The 21,644-nt window shown below is 49.1% G+C and overlaps 1 protein-coding gene across 1 annotated transcript in view; it reads left to right on the top strand.

Annotated features, from left to right (window-relative positions):
* LOC105458613 (protein dachsous) overlaps positions 1 to 21,644 on the top strand; it is a 67,732-nt gene that overhangs the window by 4,298 nt on the left and 41,790 nt on the right. The window contains exons 2-3 of the mRNA XM_011704080.1: positions 3,699 to 3,879; positions 8,772 to 9,254. Of these exons, the coding sequence (XP_011702382.1) occupies positions 3,699 to 3,879; positions 8,772 to 9,254 (664 nt within the window). The remainder of the gene's footprint in view (positions 1 to 3,698; positions 3,880 to 8,771; positions 9,255 to 21,644) is intronic.

Below are 21,644 nucleotides of genomic sequence, written 5' to 3'. Positions count from 1 at the left end.
CAAAGTGAGGATGAGAATAATGCTAAAGATTAATTAAGAGAAAGACAAGATTATTGCGAGGGGTGGCTTAAGAATTGCAGTCGTACGTAGGTATTATTGCGTGAAAAAAGTGAATCCCGAATCGACTGTCCAGATCGGCATCGGTATTGCTTGGCAGTAATTCATTAGCATGATTATCTGGGTGTATCAGGAGTGTGGGTTCTTCTGTCTTTTTCTTTTTCTTCCCAAAAGAAGGGAGAAGTGGAGATGTTGAGGGAACCTATAGATCTCCCTGCCGCTCGAGAGGAGGTTTCGCGCATGGTCCAACAAATTTCCCTCCATCCGAGCTCGATCCTTTTGTCTTCGCCTTGCTTCCTTCCCTCCCGAGGAGCGGCGACGCGCTCAGCACGCCGCTGCACGAGCCACGAAGAGGCTCATCGCCGCTTCGAGGTGGCAACAGTGTTGGCGGGAAAGTTATTCGACCGCTTGCCACTAAATCATTCCCCGCGGACTCCTGCTTTATTATCCTCCGTCCTGCCTCCACCTATGCTGGGCCCCATAGCGCTCTGGTTCGTCTCTTTCCTTCTCTCCTCTCTCTCTCTCTCTCTCTCTCTCTCTCTCTCTCTCTCTCTCTCTCTCTCTTTCTCTCTCGTTTCCTTCTCGCTTTCCGCACCTCCTCCGGTCTCATCCTTTCATAGTCCTTCTGTTAGTACGTCGGATAGATGCGTCACTCGTGTCCTGGAAAAATCACGATGGACGCGCGCGCAGGGGATGTTGTTGCAAATTAGGGTTCTATCATGGTAATTCTCACACGCACATTCTCGGGACAGCGGGTTTAAATCGACTGCGAGGCGCTTTGAGGATATTAATAACGCCAGTTTATTAACGCACGGCGCGTATTATGGGACGAGTCGTAATATTTTATAGTACTCACATGTGTTCCCCTATCGCCATATTCCCTTCCTCCTTCCCCCTCACGCACGCTATCGACTATAAATACCGATAAAATACACGTGTTATACACCGGCTAATATAACGCACGGCGAGCGCACTTTAATATAACATAATGCGTTCGCGCTATAATTTCGTTGCCACTCATTATACCCCGTTCGTTTATGACGCTTATCAGATCGGGCGGAGTAATGACAAATGCCGGACGAATATACGCGCCGATTTATCGGCTTTCAGAAGCCTTACTCTAGTCTGCCCTATGCGATCCGTTGGCGATCCGCCTACGTAGAAAGGAATATTTTCTCCGCGCGCGAACCGCCCCGATCTCCTTAATTGTAGCTCAAGATTGCAATCTTGTTCTTTCGACGCGCCCTCCCTACGATTCTCACGATTCTCGCACATTGTTTCCGAGTCGGAATATTATTGCCTTGGCAGATAGCAAATTTAATTTCTTCCCGCGCGTTTCTTCTTACCTCATTCACCGAACCGTCATCAGACTTGCAATTAATTGTAAGAAAAAAAAAGAACATTGCGGAGAGAAAAACTCTGTAAGGAAAGGACGCGTTTACCGACGTGTTCCGGTCGTATTATTAATAGCGTATGATTAGAGAGATTTCACGTGCGGTTTATTTTGTTTTCAACACATACCCAGCACGAATAATCGCTTAATTTACTATGAAATGCTGAACGTTTCTCTAAGCGAGCGCGAGATAAACGCGAGCAATTAATTCGCGTTAATCACCGTCCTCGTTATAGTTTCGCGAGCGTGATCCGGTCGCCTTTATCGCGACAAATCGGCTGGTGCGCGTCGTAACGAAGTGATCGATCATCGGCTCGCGATCGTGATCGCGTACCCGCCGATTCCACATTCCCGTTCAACATGGGCGGATACGATTCCCTCCCGGAGTACTCGGATCACGGCTAGATGGCCGGCGCGATACCTCGAACGCGCGAAGAAACTTTAAACTGTCATTAAGGCAACACTCTGCCTGGGTTAAGGGGTTCATTACCGGTCGGGATTCGCGTTCTCAGTTTCTTCTGCGTCGTGGTCCCGCCGAGTGGCCCACGAGACGACTACTATACTATATGCTCCGCAAATTACGTCTCGTGCCGGTATAAATTTACGAGTTCCTTTTCTCTTTATCGCCCTCCCCCTGTCTCGATTTCCTCCTCGTCGACTTAATCCACGTTCGGCCGATTGCCGTGGCGGCAATTACCCGATCGCCTCGATCGATCGTAATCTGTCGATCGGACGGCATTATCGGTATTCGCTGCGCGCAAAAATTGGAAATCGCCTCGGTGTCGACCGGACGACTTACAGTTACGCGTTGTACTTGAGACGTATGATAAATCGAGCGATATCGCGTCGCCCGAAGGGGAGTGCCATTTAAACTGCAATTCAGAAGTCTTATTGTTCGAGTATCCACGTTGAGGCGAGAACCTATTCATCAATGTATCTATTACAAGTCAAACATCCAACATAACATTTTAATGTACGCGCATAAAATGAGAGAAAAAAAATAACTCGTATAAAAATATGTGTGAATAATTCAAGAAGTCTTATTGTTCGAGTATCCACGTTGAGGCGAGAACCTATTCATCAACGTATCTATTACAAGTCATATATAACCCGATATAACATTTAATGTATACGCATAAAATGAGAGTAAAAGAATAATTCGTATAAGAATATGTATAAATAATTCAAGCCTTATCAGTTTCTTTCGTCGTCGTTTCTCTCACAAAAACCAAGATGAGATGAAGATTTTCGAAATAAAGAACACTCCGACTGAGGTGTATTCTCTGAAAGAACAATCTGCCAACGATGTGCTCGCGAGGCGGGGAAAAAAATGGGGAGGCATTTTCGTTAACGACCGTACGGGAATCTCGTAACTTGTATTACATCGTGGGGTGGGGTAGGTGGCGATGAATCGTCGCATAAATCACATACGCTGGAAGCACAGAGGCGTCCATCACCGCCCCCACGTCTGTCCGTTCGTTCGTTCGTTCGTTCGTTCGTTCGTCTGTCCGTCCGTTCGTCCGTTCGTCCCGGTAACGTCTTCGGGTCCTCCTCCGGGAGGGCAGGAAAAGGTAGGCTCGCTCGCAAATTAGTCACTGGGGCCCAGATTACGAATGGACCACCTCCCCGGCGATCCGCTAGTATCCCGTTTCAGGAACGTCGGGCGGAATTAAACAAAGTGCTTCGCCCGGGTAGATTCCGTCTTCGGGGAGGCGCGACGACGTCGCGCTCTTCGTCATCCGCGTGTCGTTTTGCTGCCGCGAAAAAAAAAAGATTCGCGGAACGAACAAATGGGATCGATAAATTTCCACGGGGAGTCATTCATCGCGGAAACAATCTTCGGGGAAGACTACAGACGAGCTTTTTCATCACACACTCGATTTTGCATTTTTTTTTATGAGGTGGTTATTTATTAACGTTAAATTATTTTCTTCAAATCTCTTCGTGTCCTCGCAATCTATCTTTTCGACGATTTTACAAAGTGCATGATTATTTTTTATTACTATCGCAGTTATAAAATATATCTGTATTTTCGATTTATTGCCAGAATAAAGAACGTGAATAAAGGACTACCGACGAAGTGATGGATTTTCATTTCCGTTTGTCGCCCTTTTAAAACCGAGTTGTATTGCAAATGCGGTACATGAAATTGCAGATTCGCATGAAAATGTACACGCGCGTCTCGATTCGCCATATGTCGGAATCTCTGTTTTATCGCGGTGTTAACCTTGATTTATCTTTGTTGCAGGTGCAAGCCACCGATCCCGATTGCGGTGTAAACGCAATGGTCAATTATACCCTGGCCGGCAGTCGGCTGGAGAACGAACAACTCCTGGTGCGCAGTGATACGGGGGATATTTGCATCCGGTCGCCGCTGGACAGAGAAACAGTGCCTTATCTGGAACTGCCTGTCATTGCCACCGACAGAGGTTTGTGTCACTTTTCTTTTTATTGTCTATTTAATCATCGATTCTTAAAAAAAGGTTTCATGATACGTATCTAGCTTTAACGAAATAGCCAGTTTGATTACTATCATTGATCACTTCCGGTATTTTTATCTTTAGTACTTACAGTTTTTTTGTTAATTTATAATTGATAACATTAATAGTATCATCTTAGAATCGGTACATCAAAATATATTTTTTCCTTAAAAAGGAACGAAATATCCGCAGATACCGATCTCTTCGTTTGACATCAAGTATCGCAGTGTCGTGAATTCTTTTGCCTTCGGAACTTGTATCTAAACGCTTAACAACTTCGGCCATTGTAATTCGAGACGGTCACAACCGTTGCGATAATTCGGCTCGATCGCGAGATCTCTCACGCCATCGCGATCTCTCGTTCTCGACGACGTAGGAACAATGCCCTGCTCCGTTATTCGCGTGCAAGCCTCGTGTACGCGCACGGGCGTTGATAAGGGGTAGCGAGACAAGCAGAAACAAGTGGAAATGGCAACGCGCGCGGAGACACGCGCGTAGAAAACGGGCTCGCGGCGCTCAGAAAACGGGAAGAGAAACAAAGCGAAACGACGCGGCGCGGAGAGGAAGAAGCCGGGCTCGGCTATCGGCCCGTCGAGATCTAGTAGCTCTGTAATAGGGTGTATGATTTATGTCGACGGTAGGCTCCGTGGCCATTTTCAACGCGGCGGTTCGCGGTCGCCTTATGGGAAAGGACAACGACTGAAGGTCCATTGATCCATCGTGGGGCTACCGTGCGACCAACGGCCATTGCGCTTACCGGTGGCGCCGCGGGAAAGAGGGCGGAATAGCATCCGCCGAAGGGGAAAACGTTAGCCGGTGGTTAAGAAATAAAAAAAGCGGAAAAAGGGAGCATCGCTATTGTCGGCGTTTTGCAAACAGGGACGAATGCGTGCTTCACGTAATTGTCGCTCGTTATCGACACGATTGTTCGCCGTGCAAGCATCGGCGACACTACATATATCCAAAAGACAATAGAATCGGCCGGATATGACGGGCACAGGAGCGATCGCGAGTACTGTCGCAATGGATCGCGATAAACACCGCGTACCGTTTCGTCGCAGAACGGAAGTGACAGCTCGTGATAATAAATAACTCTCACCTCCTCGTGAAGTATATGTGTAACAATCGTGCGCACTCGGGCATATTTATATCACAGGCAAAGACTCCAGGCGCGCGGAAATGATTACAAATACCTTCCGGCGATTCGCACGTCCTCGCGCGTCTAGCGCTTCCTCATGGCGCCGCGCGGCCCGAGACTCATTAATCCTCCTCCTCCTCGCCTCTTTATTTTTACACCGGCGATTAATTCTTCTTATTGCCCGCCAGTAATTCGCGGCGGAGAAAATCATTTTGGCGCAACGGCAGTAAAGCGAATCGCGAGCCACCGTGAACCACGCGGGCCAGGTGCGCATGATTTATACCACCTGTTGACGGTATACACACCGCGGACGACAACGACGACGACGACGACGACGACAACGAGGAGTTGCCTGTCCGTTCTCTGCGTTGCGGTAGTTTCGCCGCTGTCAGAAGGTGCAAAGAGGCGCCGTATATCGTCGTCGATGTTTATCGGCGGGAAACGCGGACGATAACCAAACCACAGCGGGTTTTATCGCGCTAATAGCGGTGGCTAACGCCGTGCGCGTTCGCGGCGATAATTATTACCTGCGCGCTCGTGGATCGAGGCGGAGATCTGCGAGAGGCATCTGCTTATGTATACATACACTTTTCTCTCGTGCGAGTTATTTTGCCCAGACCGCGAAGGCGAGCGGATGCGGAATCGGTGCTAGATACGAAACACCGGCTCCTCGCGAGAGGCGAGATAATCACTTGGATCACTTGATGGATAATAAATTTAGAGCGATATTCTGTTAATTGTTGTTGCCGGCTAGATTAAAAGATTAAAGTTTTTCGATCTCTTTCGCCACGTGAAATCTGACGACGAGTGTCTACTATTTCAGTCGACTTAATCTTGTTGCTCATAAATTATAGAGGAAATAGATAACGCACACATTGTAAACTCGCAATATGTAATCAAACCCTGTTTTAAAAACGTCCTCTCAACGCATTTGCTATGCGATGTGATTACCCTGATATCATCCGGCACGTACATCCGAACTGGATTCTCCAGCACGGTCTTTAATCCAACGGAATCTTTACACTCGGCATCGATTTATACATGCGAGCGCGATATCTTAATGTAATTTCCACGTTAATCTCCCAGCGATATCTTCCGTGTAATTTGTGTCGGTCGGAATATTTCTCCAACCGATCGGACTTTATCTGCAATTTATTATCGCGTCGATGGAAAATTATCCAAGATACTGTCTTTTCCTCTTCTCGAAATCTCGATAACGCGTATCCGTCTCGTAGTTCTGCAGACGCAGACACAGAAACGTAAGGATGCACGCTTCCTAAGCTGGGAGGTGACTTTATTGGCACAGGCGTCATAAATCACTGGAAGGTTTAACTTCCACCGACTGTCATTGTCCGCGCCGTTCTTGCGCTTATTTATTTCACCCTTTCGACTCCCGCCGTGTTACTGCGCATAATCTCGGATGTGTCACTGGGCGCGAGCTTTCAGTTCGCACTTTGTAAGATATCCCGGAATTAACGTGTGCGCGTACGCTATATATTAATGGAACGTCTCACGTTTCGCCAGTAAGAGCGAAAAAAACGCATTATGATTTTACGCAAAGGTGTCTGACATCGTCCGACTCGGTGCGCGTGCATTTAAGGAAAAATCGCTTCTCGACCTCTCAAATTGTATGTGAAAAAAGAAATTGGAATTACTAAAAAAAAAAGAAATGATCCTAATTAAGTCCGCGGGATGCCGATATTTACGGTTGCGTTTCCGTAACGCGCGTCATGAAACTTATTCCTCGCGCGGCGTAATTTCGCAGTATAAGGTTGAGCACCGCCGCACCTTCTACCGGCCGCATAAATCTCTCGGAGGCCCCCTCGTATTCCCCGCCGCACGAATCCCGAAAAGAACTCATCCCGGCGATCGACCGCGTGAAATTAAAAGGGCCGGACTGCAGCGGGCACGAAAATATCAGGCAGCGCGCATTAAAATGCCGTTGAACTATCCCCAGGAAGTCGGTATCCGTTCGGTACCTGTGGATGCGTTCTCCGTCTTCCGTATCGAACGCGAGAACGCGTAATCAATTTTTTTGCCTCCTCAAGAAAGAAGAAGAAGAAAGGCCAAAAAAAAGTGTCATAAGTTTATTAGTCATAAGCGTTATTTGATCTGTGGGAAGCGCGTCTAACAATTAAGAATTGTCGTGTTGCGGGGGCACGCTTTTTCGATAAGCTTCATAAATGGGGGACCGTGTCCGCGATCTGCGGAGATCGGTGTTTATCGGTGCTTTTCAATGCCACGATGTGTTCCACGGGCGATCAGAGACCCCACATTCTCCCATGTATAACCGCGGAGAAGGGACGGCTCGGTGGTGGCATCACCGGACCCCGGGGATCGGGGGACCGGCTCTTGACGCATGACTCCAATGACACTCGCACCTATAAATCTCCCGGAGCTCGGAGAGAGAGAGCTCCGCGCGGCCGAGTCCATACATTATTGTGAGTTACGGTTGTAAACCGTTTAAACATCGGATTACCCGTTTTACATACTGTCTTTGATATTAACACTCGCGGAGCGTATCGCCTAAATCCGAGACGGCGAATCGGGAGCTCGTAGTATCCCCGTCGTGCCTGATTGCTCGCTATCGTAGAAACGCGTGCAGAGAGAGATAGAAATAGCGGGATAATCTCCGATTAATTTCAAACGGGAGACATATGATACGGTTTAGCGATATAGTTGCAGCGAGTCTCACTGACAAAGTGTAACATTGGCAAGCTTAATGCTTGAATTCCACATCGTGGGACAACTAAACTTGCAGTATCGAACGATCGCGTTTATCACTGTTCATATAGAAGGCTACATGCGGAATGTGCAAGGGCGCGCTGCGAAAGTACGCGGAAATCGCTTTTCCTGCAATGTTTATCGTTATCACGCGTAGCTCACAGGTCAATCGATGTATCAGCGGAGCAATTACCCCACGATGGCCCCCGATGCTCTTCTAAAAGAGCGCGATCATTTGGAGAGGGAGGGAGGGAGGGACTGTAAGCTTCTCACGTTTGAAATATTACTACGAGCGGCGCATTACCCCGCGCGCGGGGGTTAAAAGGAGCTCACGTCGACGCACACGTATATACTCACGTGTGTTCCGAATAAAACGAAGGGAGCGGGACGGGATACTGACCGAGGGGAAAGGATGCTGAAAGAAGAACGGAAAAAGAGCGAGACGAAACGAGAGAAAACCCTGCCGATGAACGGAGAGAGCGCGAGAGGCTCTCCGGCGGCTGATTGGGTCCGAGAAAAGGCCGCGGGAACGGGACGCGCTCGTGATTTATGCCGACCGGCTTCGGGCGCGTCCCCCGTAGATTCGTTCTCTACGCCGGCTAATACCCCGACATTATTTGGCTCGATAAGAGGATTTCGGCCGGGAATAAAATAAACATAATGCGCTCTTCTCGGCCACCTCGTACCTCTCGCCTCCGCGCGGGCATCGTGGACCACTCGCGGTCACTCGCAAGTATCCAAATTCAGCGTCGCTCGACCGCTTGATTGTGAAAATTAATTACAGAGTATAAATCAAATCGGTGCTATAAAATCGCCGCGAGATGCAAGATTCAACGTTATACTTTTTTGTTATTTTTTTTTAACGAGAAATTCAACGACTCTGTTGCTATGCTCAATATGTTACGTTTTCTCTAACTATTATAATTAATTTTATATCCGTAACGCATATATCTAATGATACATTGGATTCTGTTCGCAGGAGGACTAAGTACGACGGCGATTGTGCGCATCCAGGTAACGGACGTGAACGACAATCGACCGATTTTTAAGCCGCGGCGATACAACGTGACCCTGCGCAACGACGGCGCGATGCACAATCCGATTTTGAAGCTGATGGCGACCGATCTCGATGCCGGCATCTTCGGTCATATCGCCTATCGCATCAGCAGCGGCAACGAGGACGGGGTCTTTCATATCGATCGTAACACCGGCGAGCTGCACGTGGCGAGGCCGAATCTACTCTCGCGATTGTCGTTGTATCAAATCAACGTGACGGCGACTGATGCGGCCGGTCTGAAGAGCATCGTCGACGCCGAGGTCAAGATCACCGTCTCCACCGCGGAGCACAGAATCGCCACCTGCGAGAAACCGCGCTACGTTGTCTCGATCAAGGAGAGTATGCCGCAAAACACTGTTGTCGACGGCGTGAAGAACACGGCGACACCGTCATCCTCGTCGAATGGTGAGTAGATTCGCTTTTATGCTAAACTTTTTCCTTGGTCGACCGTTGTGTCTTACGACGCATCATCATTCATGTTACATCACGTTAAATACGTGCCAAGAATACAATGACTGATAATGAAGAATAGAGACTTTTTTTCGCAAATTTTATATTTATAAATGCAGCGATTTATATCTATATATATATTATCGTTATTTTGGTAATTTTCGAGCGCTATATTAATATAGCATAGCGTTGCACATCTTTTCATTGTCTTTCACTTGCGTCGTGTTTGCATGTGGAAAAATTAGGAGTTATTTTCGCGCGACGTCACGATACCGAGTCATTTGCGATGCTTGCGTAAGGGCACTTGCATGCCGGAGTTAATCTGGCGGGTCTTCTAGAACGGAGGTACGACCGGCGAATACCTCTCAGAAACGTATTCCACGCGCGGCGTTACCGCGTTAGCATAGTCGCGTCACGAGTAAAACGCCGAGGACTTCACAAACGCCTACGTGTGCATACGTGCACGTGGACCGTACGCTCAGGCACGAAGCGCGGCTCTAAAAGCCGAAGCGCATCACGAATGAAGATACTCCGCGTCTCCTCTTTATACGAGATCAAGCAAAGCAGTAGTAAGATGCACCACGTCGCGATATATTTTCGCACGCTATTTCGAGAGATATTCATATTTTACGTAGCGCCAAAAATACGAAGATAATATATAGGCTGAAAAAAAATCCCGCAAGATGAGATCTAATGAATTCCGTGGAAGACAGGCTAAGCGGGGAGAAAAAAGATTTTGAGTTTAAGCAAACAGGTGGCCGTCGAGGGGAGAGAAATGGGAATCGCGCAGCGGGAGGAGACTGAGATCGTGGACGACGATGAGATGAAGGAGGAGGAGGAGGGGAAGAAGGCGAAGGAGGATTGAGCACCGGTAAGGTCGCGGACGGGTGGGTGGATTGCACCGTGCCGATACACCGGGACACGGGGTGGAGAGGAGGGCGGCCGATCGAGGGGGGACAGAGAGAGAAAGAGAGGAGAAGTACGTATCCGTGTTTCCACACTGGTGGTACATCCGATGCAAGATACGGCGCGTCACGACCCGCGCTCGCCGCGCCGTATACGCCGATGCGCCGTGTAAACTGTCCCGCACGGTATCGAGCGGCACGGCGCGGTACGTTATACGCCCGAGAATGCCGAATAGTTTACACGATGGTGTCTTACCGGTGGTCGTATTGTTCGCCGCGTGGCCCCGTATATGCAGTCCGTTGCATATCAATGCGCGAGACTGTACCTCCCTCGCCGAGCGAAGTGGATCTCTCTCTCTCTCTCTCTCTCTCCCTTTTATTTTTTTCCTCTTTTTCTCATCTTCTATTCCCCTTCATCATTCTTTCTCTCCGGAGAAGCTTCTCGCTGCTTGTCTACGGTCTCGTCTTCTTCCGTCGTGCACAGCTACGACTTGAAACGAGGGAAGGAGAGAACGCGTAAGTTGCACTATCTGGGGTTAAAAAGCATCTTGACCCTATGCGACGCGCGGTTTTCACGTTTCGTAATAGATCTCCCAGTGTCTTGGTTGCCTAACTCTCTCTTAGGTCTCTCTTGTAGGAACGTTTAATCGGCCAGACGCACTTCTCGGATTCCTCATACTTATTCCACGGCTTTTTACACGTAGATAAATCGTAATTGTGACGTGATCGCTAGGATGAACGAACTCTGAGCCACATGAGATGTAATTCTAACATATTCTTCAATTCAGAATTATCTTTCTTCATTATCGTAATTTTAATTTTAGAAAGTCAGATGTAGCCTACTTTCGACAGGACATTCTTATACATTCTTCAGTTCCGCGCGATGTCGATTAAAAAATCTGTACTCTTTAAGACTCGAGTATATAAAATGTAAAACATACAATGAAATGCGCGCGCGAGATACCTTATACATGACACGAAACAACGAGCACCGTCTCAGACATCGCGCATTCAAAGTTGTTCTTCCGGCATCGGCGCGATCGGTCGGTCGGTCGGTCGACTTCAGAAACCCGACTTCCAATCGGCCACGCGTCCGGCCGCCGTAGAACCAGTTCGCGCAGAAGAACGCGGCCTGACACTCAGGCCCGCAATATTTGACACACGGCAGCCAATCAGATTATCAGATTAAAGTTGAACGGGCCGGCGATCGTCGGCACAGGTGCGGTTCGTTTCGGCTGTATCCGAAGAGAGAGAGAAAGAGGAATCTCGCGGGCACGCATTGACGTGCACCGGCGATCCGCGCTACCATTTTGCGACACCTGTTCCACTAAGCCGAACCGGATCCGGACGAAGTAAGGCGAAACGCCAAACTCCGCTTTGAGTTTAGATTTTGATTAGATCAATTCTTGTTGACCGATCGGATTTTAGCGATACAGCAAACAAAAAGCGATGGTGAGATTTTTGCATTACAATAAGTGTTTTAGTAATTAGTATTATCATAGATATTATCATTGTGCCGATGTCTACATGTGAATTATATTTGAACTATTGATCGATATATTAATTTATTGATAAATGTAAATTAAAAAAAAAATACAGTCTCTAAAAAATACACTTAACGAAAGAATTATCATCCGATCAAATTTTTATTCTGAAAATGTCCGACTTGCAAATGAATTCGTTACCCATTAAGCGAATTAATTTTTCAAGTGATCAATTCATTTAATTCGGCGCGACACGACACTTGCCGAGGGATGTCCAATCAGATTAGCAGATCGAGTCGAACGTTGACGTAAAGCGAGTATCCAGAGACAGAGACCGGCTACCACTTTACGATCACCTGTTCCGGTAAAGCAGAATTCGCGCAAACCTGCGTTCCTAGCGAATTGCGAAAAAAACACGATCGTTAAAAAGGGGGTGACGGCCGACAAAAGAGCGATCGTTTCGTCGATGCTTCGGAACTTAAAAACCAGACATAGACGAACTCCTTATTGGGAAGCAGTTGTTCGTTTCGCGGATGGCCGGCTGTCCCGATCCTTCCATAAAACCTGGCGACAAAGTGAGGAACGCGCTTCATTTTACGGTCGAGTTTATGGCACCTGGGCGGAGGGGGGGGGGGCAAAGGGGAGAATCAACGCGTCGTGATCGCGTCGAGCTGTGGAGAAGACCGGTCTTATCTTATCCGCGGAACGAGCGGCCGCTCCCAGCCTTGTAGCCGAAGACCGATCCTCTGCTGAGGAAAGAGGAGGGTATTTAGAAATCGTGATGACGTGCAGGATTCGAAGGTTGCAAAGTTGGAAACGGACTCGAGACAACGAAATTGGCGGCGGTCGAGCGAAATTACCGTTTGCCGGAGACGTTTTATGCACTTCGTCGTTTTGCTAGGAATCTCGCGGTACACACAAAAGGGTGACGACGCGAGAATGATAGAACGGCGATTGACACGTAGGTCGCCGATAGAAAGTACGGAACTAGTGACATTGAGACGGGTCACGGTTGAGAAATCGACGCGCGCGCCGAGCCGGTCAATCGGTTACGTACACCGAGGCAGTTTGCTCTCCTCCTCGCTGGCTTCCCGCGAAAGCCCGGCGCGAAACAAGACGGCCGTTGTTGAACACCAGTTTTGCAACACGCGGAAGAGGCGATAACGACGGTAACAAGCGTCTTCGTTAGAAGGCCAAGGCGCAATCGGCAACCACTCATCAGAAAGTCACACCGTTCTCCGTCTCCTTTTCTTTCTCGCGAATTTCCTTGCCACGCTCGATTATGCACCTTATTGGTGAACGAAAAAAGTCTCGGGAAGTAATGTCAAGCGCGTTATGTGCACGTGTTCGCATAGTTAGTGTCACAGTTAGAGCGTAACGAGATAATATCTTTTGTTAGTCGATTATTATGCATATTGCATATTGCTATTAGTTCGCTCGTATATTCATCGTGAGTTTTCCACTTCTTGAAGTGGTATATCTTAATTCAGCGCGCCGATAATCAGAGTGAGTAGCGCAGAGTGAATTTCGAGATAATCTCACCTCGGCACTCGTGAATCGAGTATCTCGTACTTTTCGGGACCTGGCATTCTCCTGGCAGTCGAAAGAATGCGCGCTTCTCGAGTGCCGGTCGGGGAAGACGCGGGCCGTGAGCGGAGAAGATCGCAACGAGCAGGGCGAAAGAGAAGGATGTGAAAGGAGGAAGAGTTGGAGGAGGTGGAGGTGGAGGAGGAGGTGGTGGACCGTCGTCGTCGCCGAGGTCGCATAAATCGTCGTGAGTCGGATTCCGGGCAGCCGAACGCAAGCCGCCATTGTCCGAGACTTTTTGCCCCTCTTTCCCGACCGAGAGGGGGCTGCCGCTACGGAGCTGCACTCTTTGCATATGCTTTAAATATCGCCGCTCCGCGCGCTCGCTTTGAGGGCTCCCAGCACCACTCACCTCTCCTTGCCTCTCTTGTGCGCGAAGAAAAGACGGCGTGCGCGGTCTGAGGGGGAGCGGGGGGGGGAGGGTGAGAGTAGGAGGAATGAAAGATGAGGAACGTCGAGAGAGGAACCCGAAGTTCGCTGACTGTCGACTCCTCTTGCCGCAATTGGAGGATTGCATTAGATGCATCGCGGCGTCTGCGATTTGTATCCCACGCCGCTTCGAGAGCGTCAGCGTGATCTCGTGTATCGAGGAGACACACAAAATAAATAGTTTCTTGAATTTACGACGGGATGTAACTAAGCCGCCCCTTATCAGTCCTGTAGCATCGTGCCACATATGCGAATTTAACTGTCCGAATTTCCTCTAGATAATGATGCAAAAAGTAAATGAAAAGGGTTGAGGGACGAGAGAATCGACATTTTGGAAACTACCTCAACCCTATAATCTTATCCGCGCGACACATCGTCCGTCTTTTAACGAATTTAACGATGACACCATAAAGATCAACGTCGCGCTGTGGCAAGTCGTTTAAGACTGGCCATAAAGATACATCCGGATATAACGCGTGAAACGATCTGGCTGTTACGTCCTGAAATAGGTTATAATCCGCCGCTCTCGTCGATGATCAAATCGAAAGAAGTGCTCGTCCGAGTTAATGATACGATACCTCGCTACTCATCTCATCTTTATTGTTAATTATCGCTGGTGTATCGTAATATCATACCATAATGCGCGATTTAACTGCCCGCGTAAATATAATACCTAACATTTGGCATTGCTGAATATTCGGTCAACGAACGCGCATCGAATTCGTCAGGTATACATCCCTTCTACGAACGCAATCCGTGAAGCACGTCTCGTCGTGACGTACGTCGCCCCCTTTTCTTCGCCATTGAATCCGGCCGTCCCTCTTCTTCGTCCTCGATTCTCTAGCGCGGATTTCTTTCCTTCTCCTTCTCTTCTCTCTTTCTCTTCACTCCTCGTGCATGTCGTGCTTTCGCCGGACTTGCAAATTTCGCGCGGCGATCGCCTCCTCGGAATCCGCGGCGAGCACGGCCGGGCGGATCTTGGCGGAAGAGAGGGAGGAGGGGGACCCGACCTAAACCCGCGCCGCGCCGGGAAGATTCGCGGATCGAGATAGCGCGGCCGCTGCCACATCGGGACGACGAATGCTCGCGGTCTGATTTGCGTAACGTTCCCGGAATTTCATCCGCGATGCCGTATCCCGTAGCCCCCTTCTCCGACCAGTCTTCGACTTCGAGCGTACCTCTCCTGGTCCCTCTCCTCACACCCCTCTGATTCCACGCGGATCGTTCTTTCTGTACTTCATTCTTCACACGCATACACACACACACACACACATACATACGCGCGCGCGAGCGTTGTTCACCGCTGTTGCTGCTGCTCCGGGTCCGATTGTTATTTAAAATTATGCGCGCCATTAATTCAGCACGCCACTGCTTTTGTCCCCGAGGTTTTAATTAGTTTCTTTCGCGCACGGTCCGAGCGGAGTCGAGAAGTACAAAGTTACGCGCAGTGTACGCGTAATTAATTCGTCCTGTCGTCGGCTTTATATCCGATGTTTTCATTTCTTCCCTCCTAAGTACGGCTGTCATGAGAAATAAATTTTTTCGCGAATGGGCCACGATTATCACCTCGCATTATCTACAATCGCATTCACACATGATATTTATCTGAATATTGCCAGCAGTTTTTTTCATCTCAATTCGTGCGAGTTTAAGTCTTCCGTTAATTCGTGTCATTTGTTACAGCAGCTATTAATTACAAATCACGCGCACTGAAACAAATTGTATAACATATGCTAGCGGCAGCAATTATTAAATATCAACTTTCTGCAAATTTTATTACAAGAATCTTTCGCCTACATATCGGATTTTAAGTGAATTCCATAGGAATCCATCGATGTCCCGAATATTTGTATCCTCCATCGAAACATGCTTTCCAAGCGTATGCGTGTCTCTTTTCGCGCTTCTTTCTTCTTTAAATTTATTTTAGTATTGTTCGCTACCACATTGTTGCTACCTCTGGGAACATTCGTCGCAAGATTGTTGCAGCGACTATTGTTACTCGGATCGCGATTCCGAGCTACTCCCACCGAGCTATAGGGGAATCTCGGAAAAGCGCCTTTGAACGTATTCCACCGCGGAGGTCGTTCGCGCAGATCGGTGGAATTCGCAGATGCTCGCGAGATACACCGTGCCGCGCAGGTACGCCTCGCTATCTCGGCTGTATAGAAGCGTTTTGCGCGCGTGCACACGGACACACGCATGCACACGGAGCGTAGACGCGTATGCAGCCGCTTACACATCGTCGCCTCACCGCAATCGTTTTCAATCCCATGCTGCAGTAAGGCGCATCGCGGTAAAAAGGAGCAGCGAGCATCGCAGAAATCTCGACCGTGCAGCAACCGACATTATAGCTTTCCGATCCAGCAATCGCGTGGTTCTTGTCTTTTCCGGTATTCGTGAAGTCGCCGTTCAATATAAACGCTACAGCGTGCGTGGCAATAATGCGGCTAATCGATCCGAAGATGCGGATGAGGGGACCGTGTTACATTTTAAATTTCTGTTTTATATTCTAATCATGTGTATCCTCTCGATATACCGTTCAAATCGAGATCTTTTACTGCCGAGGGGACGACGAAGTAGAATTTTCAAATATCTCCGCGAGCTACCTGTTCACCGTTCAACTCGCTTGCAACTCACCTCGGCAAGATAGCTATGAAGAACTGGCTGGCCTTTCCGGCGATATTCCTTCCAGCTCGTCGAAAAGTTGCACATCGATTATCAAGATCGCTCGTGCTGCATACGTTAGAACTCGAAATCACTCGCAACGCAAATCCTTCGAATATCCTCTTTTCCCTCGCATTCACCTCGCCGCCGTATCGTTGGAATTCGCAGATGTTTCGTAGATGTATCGCGCGATGAATCCTCGCGGAGTTGCGACTTCAACGATGATACTCGATCGCACGAACGCGGTACCCGCGGTCAACCCCAATCGGTTTCAATCCCGCGCTACAATCACGACGAGAAAGCCATCGAGACGTGAAAAATCGCGATTCCGTGTTTCTGCAACATTTCTACGAGTAAATGTGTAATATTAAGACGGAACACGCACAGAATACGAGAAAACGAAAGATGATCGAATCGGCGGAATTTTACTTCAGTTCTTTCGAAAGAATTAATATTGCGCTTAATAACTTGGTATGCTATTAGAATAATTGCCGTCTTTTGATTCTTGTAGCGATTGAGAGGTACTGGTTGTGGGACACTCTGTAGATACGCTGATAGCAACATACGAGGGGGGAAACGTTACGAGGGGGGTGAAGAGGAGATAGAGCGGGATTCTCCGTATTCCCCGTATTTCTCCACGTCTTCTATGATGCGCCTCTCCACGAGTCTTATCTCGCGCCTCGTTATCGCCGTTTACCATCGCACGGAGCGGTGTGTGGAGTCTCCCTTGCGCGCGCGCGCGTATGCGTGTATATACTGCAGCCGTGCATATATATGTATATATATCTTTTTCCCGCTCTTCCTACGAAACCTCCTTCCCTCGACTATCCGATCCCTCGAGCGGCTCCGCTACGCCTGGAATTTCGTCGGGCCGGCTGCAGGAGAATTACCGTGATGTAATCCTAGATGAGATTGTCCTGACAGAAAAGAAACGGCGAAGGGGGTGCCGGAGGTGCGCGATAAGAGCCGCATGTCGATGTTCCGCGAGCGCCGATCTTCACCGCCGGTCTTTTAGCCGGCAATGTACTCTGTGCAATCCGGTCTTATTGCGAATCCCCGGATTGTGTGCCACTTTCATTGTCAGTTTACCTCGAATCGTCTGCAGGTTTCGATAATAAATAGCATTCTTCGATACCTCCCCGTGACAGAAATTTTATTTTTTATATATAGATAACATCTCGTTTCGTGTCTCGAAAATCTCAACGCGATTTATTTTTTCGCTTTTTATTTTCGCACTTTTTCGGAGATAACTTAGCCGATTCGCGCCTTTATCGGAGATATTCCTCACGATTCTCGCTTCACGAGAATTCAAAACGAGCAACATCATTATTTAGACTGGCCAACGATGAACCTGATTTTAATTTACTTTTGCTGGAAGCGGCCGGGCGGCATTATATCGTCACCGTCCATTGTCTTGTCCGTCTCGGTTACCGTACGTTCCTGGACCCTACCTCTCGTCGGTTGTTCGTCCGGTTGCTTGCCGGACGTACACTCGACCATTTAGCCGCGTCTTCACTCTGGGATGTCTAACGCATGTACAAAGCTCTTATTCGTTTGTTCAGATCCGGTCCGACGCACGCGTTTCTTAGGCTATTGTGCGCCGCATGCACGCTGCACATCGTGGCCAATTATTTGCTCTGGCACAACAAACCTCCCCATTGATAACACGCGGTTTTCTTCAACGTTGCGAGCGCTTTAGCCATACTTGTCTAAACCTCTCCGTTCGGGCGCTGGCTCGCGCCGAATTATTGTTACGGAACAGGTTGCAGAAACATTAAATTTACATACGTTGCGTGTATTAGGCATCTTTATTTGCGTAACACACTAAACTAATCGTAAGGCCCCGAAGGAGAGAGAGACGAATACAGCAAGCTGGATAAATGTGCCTCGCCGCGGGAGGTGGATCTGGACGACATGCCAAACGGGTAGACAGACGTGTCTGTAAGACGGATACGATCGGTCAGGCGGTCGATAGATCGAAGTGTCAATAGACATCGTATATCCCTCGATCGCGGTCGTTTCAAACGCGTTCTATCTCTCTGCGAGAGACCGCACGAGAGAGACGTGTGCGATCGGAAGGTAAGAGAGCCGACTTCGGTTCACGCTGTCGTAGATTGAGCGTTTTAAATTTCTTGCCAGTTTTCAATTACACGCGCGCCGTGTAAGAACGACGGCCGTCCTCCCATTAACGAATATCATTCCGGCCGAGGGGATCGCCGCGCGACCTCGATGTTTAAACGTCTCGCGGCCTGCGCTACGGGACGCCGATATAGCCGTAAACGGGCGCGCACCGACATTCGAAACGCGAGAGCGGGGCAGCCGACCAAGCGGGTCGAAGGAGACGGAAGGATAGAGGCGGTTCGAAGGTTCGTGGTGGAGGTTCGCGGTAAGAACGAGCGAGCGCGGTGGAAAGAGGGACGAGCGAGCCCCGGGACCCCCGTCAACGACAGCATACCACCGCCACGGTATCGCTTCTTCATCGCATTCGTCGCGTCGCTCGACGCTACCACGATCCGCGGCTAATCATCATTATTTAAGTATGAGATCGTTTTTCGCTGCGCGACGGCGGCGCGCGGCGGTGGCTGCGGTGAGCGTCGTCGTGGCGAGCTCGCGGAGGCACGTAACATATATCGATCCTCGATGCGGTGTCCACCACGGCGCCTCCGTGACACGATCGCGTCGAGATTTCAAAACGTCCGCACCGTACTCAATTCTTTTCTTTTTTTTTTATTTACGTTTTCCGGCGCTTTATCTTTTTGCCATTGTTAGGAGCGCAGACCCTTTTTTCCGGGAACCTCGTCCAATAACCGACCATTTATGGCGCGTCTGCCGGTTTCTATCTGTAGCTCCCTCGAGAATTCGCGAGTCCCTGTTCCGAGATTCCGAGTTTTATCGTTGCTCGCCATGCAACTGTTCTGGAGCACCGTTACGACCGCGATACCGACAGGAGATGCATTCAGATTGGAGGCCAAGTCAAGCGATAATTATATTCGCGGCGAACGATTCGACGGCCGTTCCACGCTGCCCCGCAACTCTCGGCATTTCTAAGCGTATTTCCGAAATTTGATTACGCGCCGTTCCCTAATTAACGAGATACTCAATTTCTCGTTCGGGTGCGCCTGAACTCGACGGATCGTTTTCGCGCGGTCGCGCTATCTCGATCGTCAGCCATAAGCGGACCCTATACCGGTCCAATTAAAAATCCACCGATTTATGCAAACGGTCGGCCTTTCATTCCAAGACCCGGCCTGACACCGGACATTCCACGCTCTCCGCGGGAATAATCGATTGCGCCCGAAGTCGCGCGAAAAGCCGCGCGGCAAAAGCGATGCCCCTTTACATACGTAATAAATCGCGATTACCCTCGCTCCTTTTTGTCACTTCGTCGTTACCGGTCATGAAAGAACTAGCGGCGATTTGTTGACACAACGATTATCCGAGGAGACTTAATTGATAAAAGTATACCGAGATTGCGAGGGCATTCGAATCTCGGCAAATTTTCGTATTCCGCCTTTCGAAATTCCACTACCGACAATAAATGTTGAAATTTATCCTAATGTTTCGACATTAGAATAAAAGAATTTATATAGCGCGTTTTTATCGCGTCGTTGGGTGGCAATGTTGGGTGAAAGAGCGTTCCACGCTAGTGCCCGTATTTAGAACGGGAATATAATGGAGCTCGTAATTCGGTCTGTTACGGTCACGGGATGGCCACGGGATCTCGTCGTCGAGATATACGGAAGAGAGCGCGGAAGGTGTCGAGGCGACAAAGTATCCACCGAAGGCGACTACGAGCTCCTCTCGGCGATCGTAAACGTTTTCGCCATTTGCATCGTCGTTCGGCGGGCGGCACCGCCCTTGAGAGAGACTCCGACCGGCTTCCTCGAGCGACCTCGAGCGGGACGAATCCGTTACGAGCTAATTAGCAAAATAAGAGAAACCACTCGGTCGCAAGTTACACGGCGTCGTGTCGGGACCGCGTAGGCACGCAGGGATCTCGTGCTGCGAGACCTTCCACGATCCGTTCATCGATCTGTGATTTATCACGCGGATGAACGTGGCTCCTCGCCGTTCTCGCGTGCGGCTTCCGAGCGTGGCAAGTAATTAATACCGGCCGTGTATTTCGCGATAAATATAGCTCGGCCTGACGCGGATTGCGTTCACATCGCACGACAAAGACGAAGGAGGGAGGAGTAATGTTCTAGAGAAGATGTTTCTCCTCCGAAATGGAAACAACTTGAGATCTCGAAGAGATGCTGAAGTAATTCTAAATCGATTCGTGCAGAGACACAGTAATCGTCCCTCTCGCTTGACGATTTCTTGCCGCGACACGAACACGATCGTGTGCAATGTACAAGAGCGAATGCAGTCTGTATATACGGTCAATTGTGTGTACTACTGTAGCAATCAGTGTATTAATGATTAAAAATCAATAATATACGCGGCTTTGGACATTTAATCACTGTTACCGGTCTCGTTCAGGTTATTCTACAAGCGAGGAACTGGAAGACGAGCTTCTCTCTGATGCACACTGCCATGTCGGATATACCTCTTAATGTTTGCAAAATATTCATAAGGCTTGCGAAACATCCCGTGTACGCGTTATCGTTAATAGTTATCAGTCAGCTAGAGCAGCGGAAGCAACTGAAAAATTTCTACGGGAAAAACGTTAATAGCGCGTTATTAAATCCCGCAAGAAGCGACGCGGGAGATCTCATCAAGAGCCGTCTAAACGCGAGTCCGATCCACGCGGTGTGATACGCTGGGCGCAGAAAAACTCCATTACATACATATAGGGAGAGGGATAATCCGGAACGTCCAGTTTGGCGTCCGTGATTGGAAGTCCGCGCGGGCAGACGTCTTGATTTCAATATAACGACTCTCTGCCACCGATCGCAATCACTTTTTACTCGACGCTGCTTCTTGCGCGACACGCGCGCACGCGTTTAGCCATTCGGTCGCAATGCGAATTATCGTGTTGGCCGTACACACCAAAGTGAATAATCACCTCTCCCCCTTGACTCGCTGAGCCGCGACAGTTACGACGACCTCGTCGCGCCGTGGACCTTCAGTCAAACGAGATTGCACCTTGCACGCCACTATAGACGCCGCGGCCACTAGACGAGAAGCTCGCGTTTTCTCTGCCCTCGCGAGCGCGCGCTTGACGCGCGGTTATTCATGAATGCGTCCCGTCGATTAATCAAGGGAGCGCGTAATTGCGTACACGCGTCAAACGTCGCTCGCGGACCAGACGACCGTGACATCGGGACGTCTTT

The sequence above is a fragment of the Wasmannia auropunctata genome, unplaced genomic scaffold, assembly GCF_000956235.1.
Source record: "Wasmannia auropunctata unplaced genomic scaffold, wasmannia.A_1.0 LD334508.1, whole genome shotgun sequence".
Taxonomy (NCBI): domain Eukaryota; kingdom Metazoa; phylum Arthropoda; class Insecta; order Hymenoptera; family Formicidae; genus Wasmannia; species Wasmannia auropunctata.
This window is presented reverse-complemented; position numbering and strand designations above follow the sequence as displayed.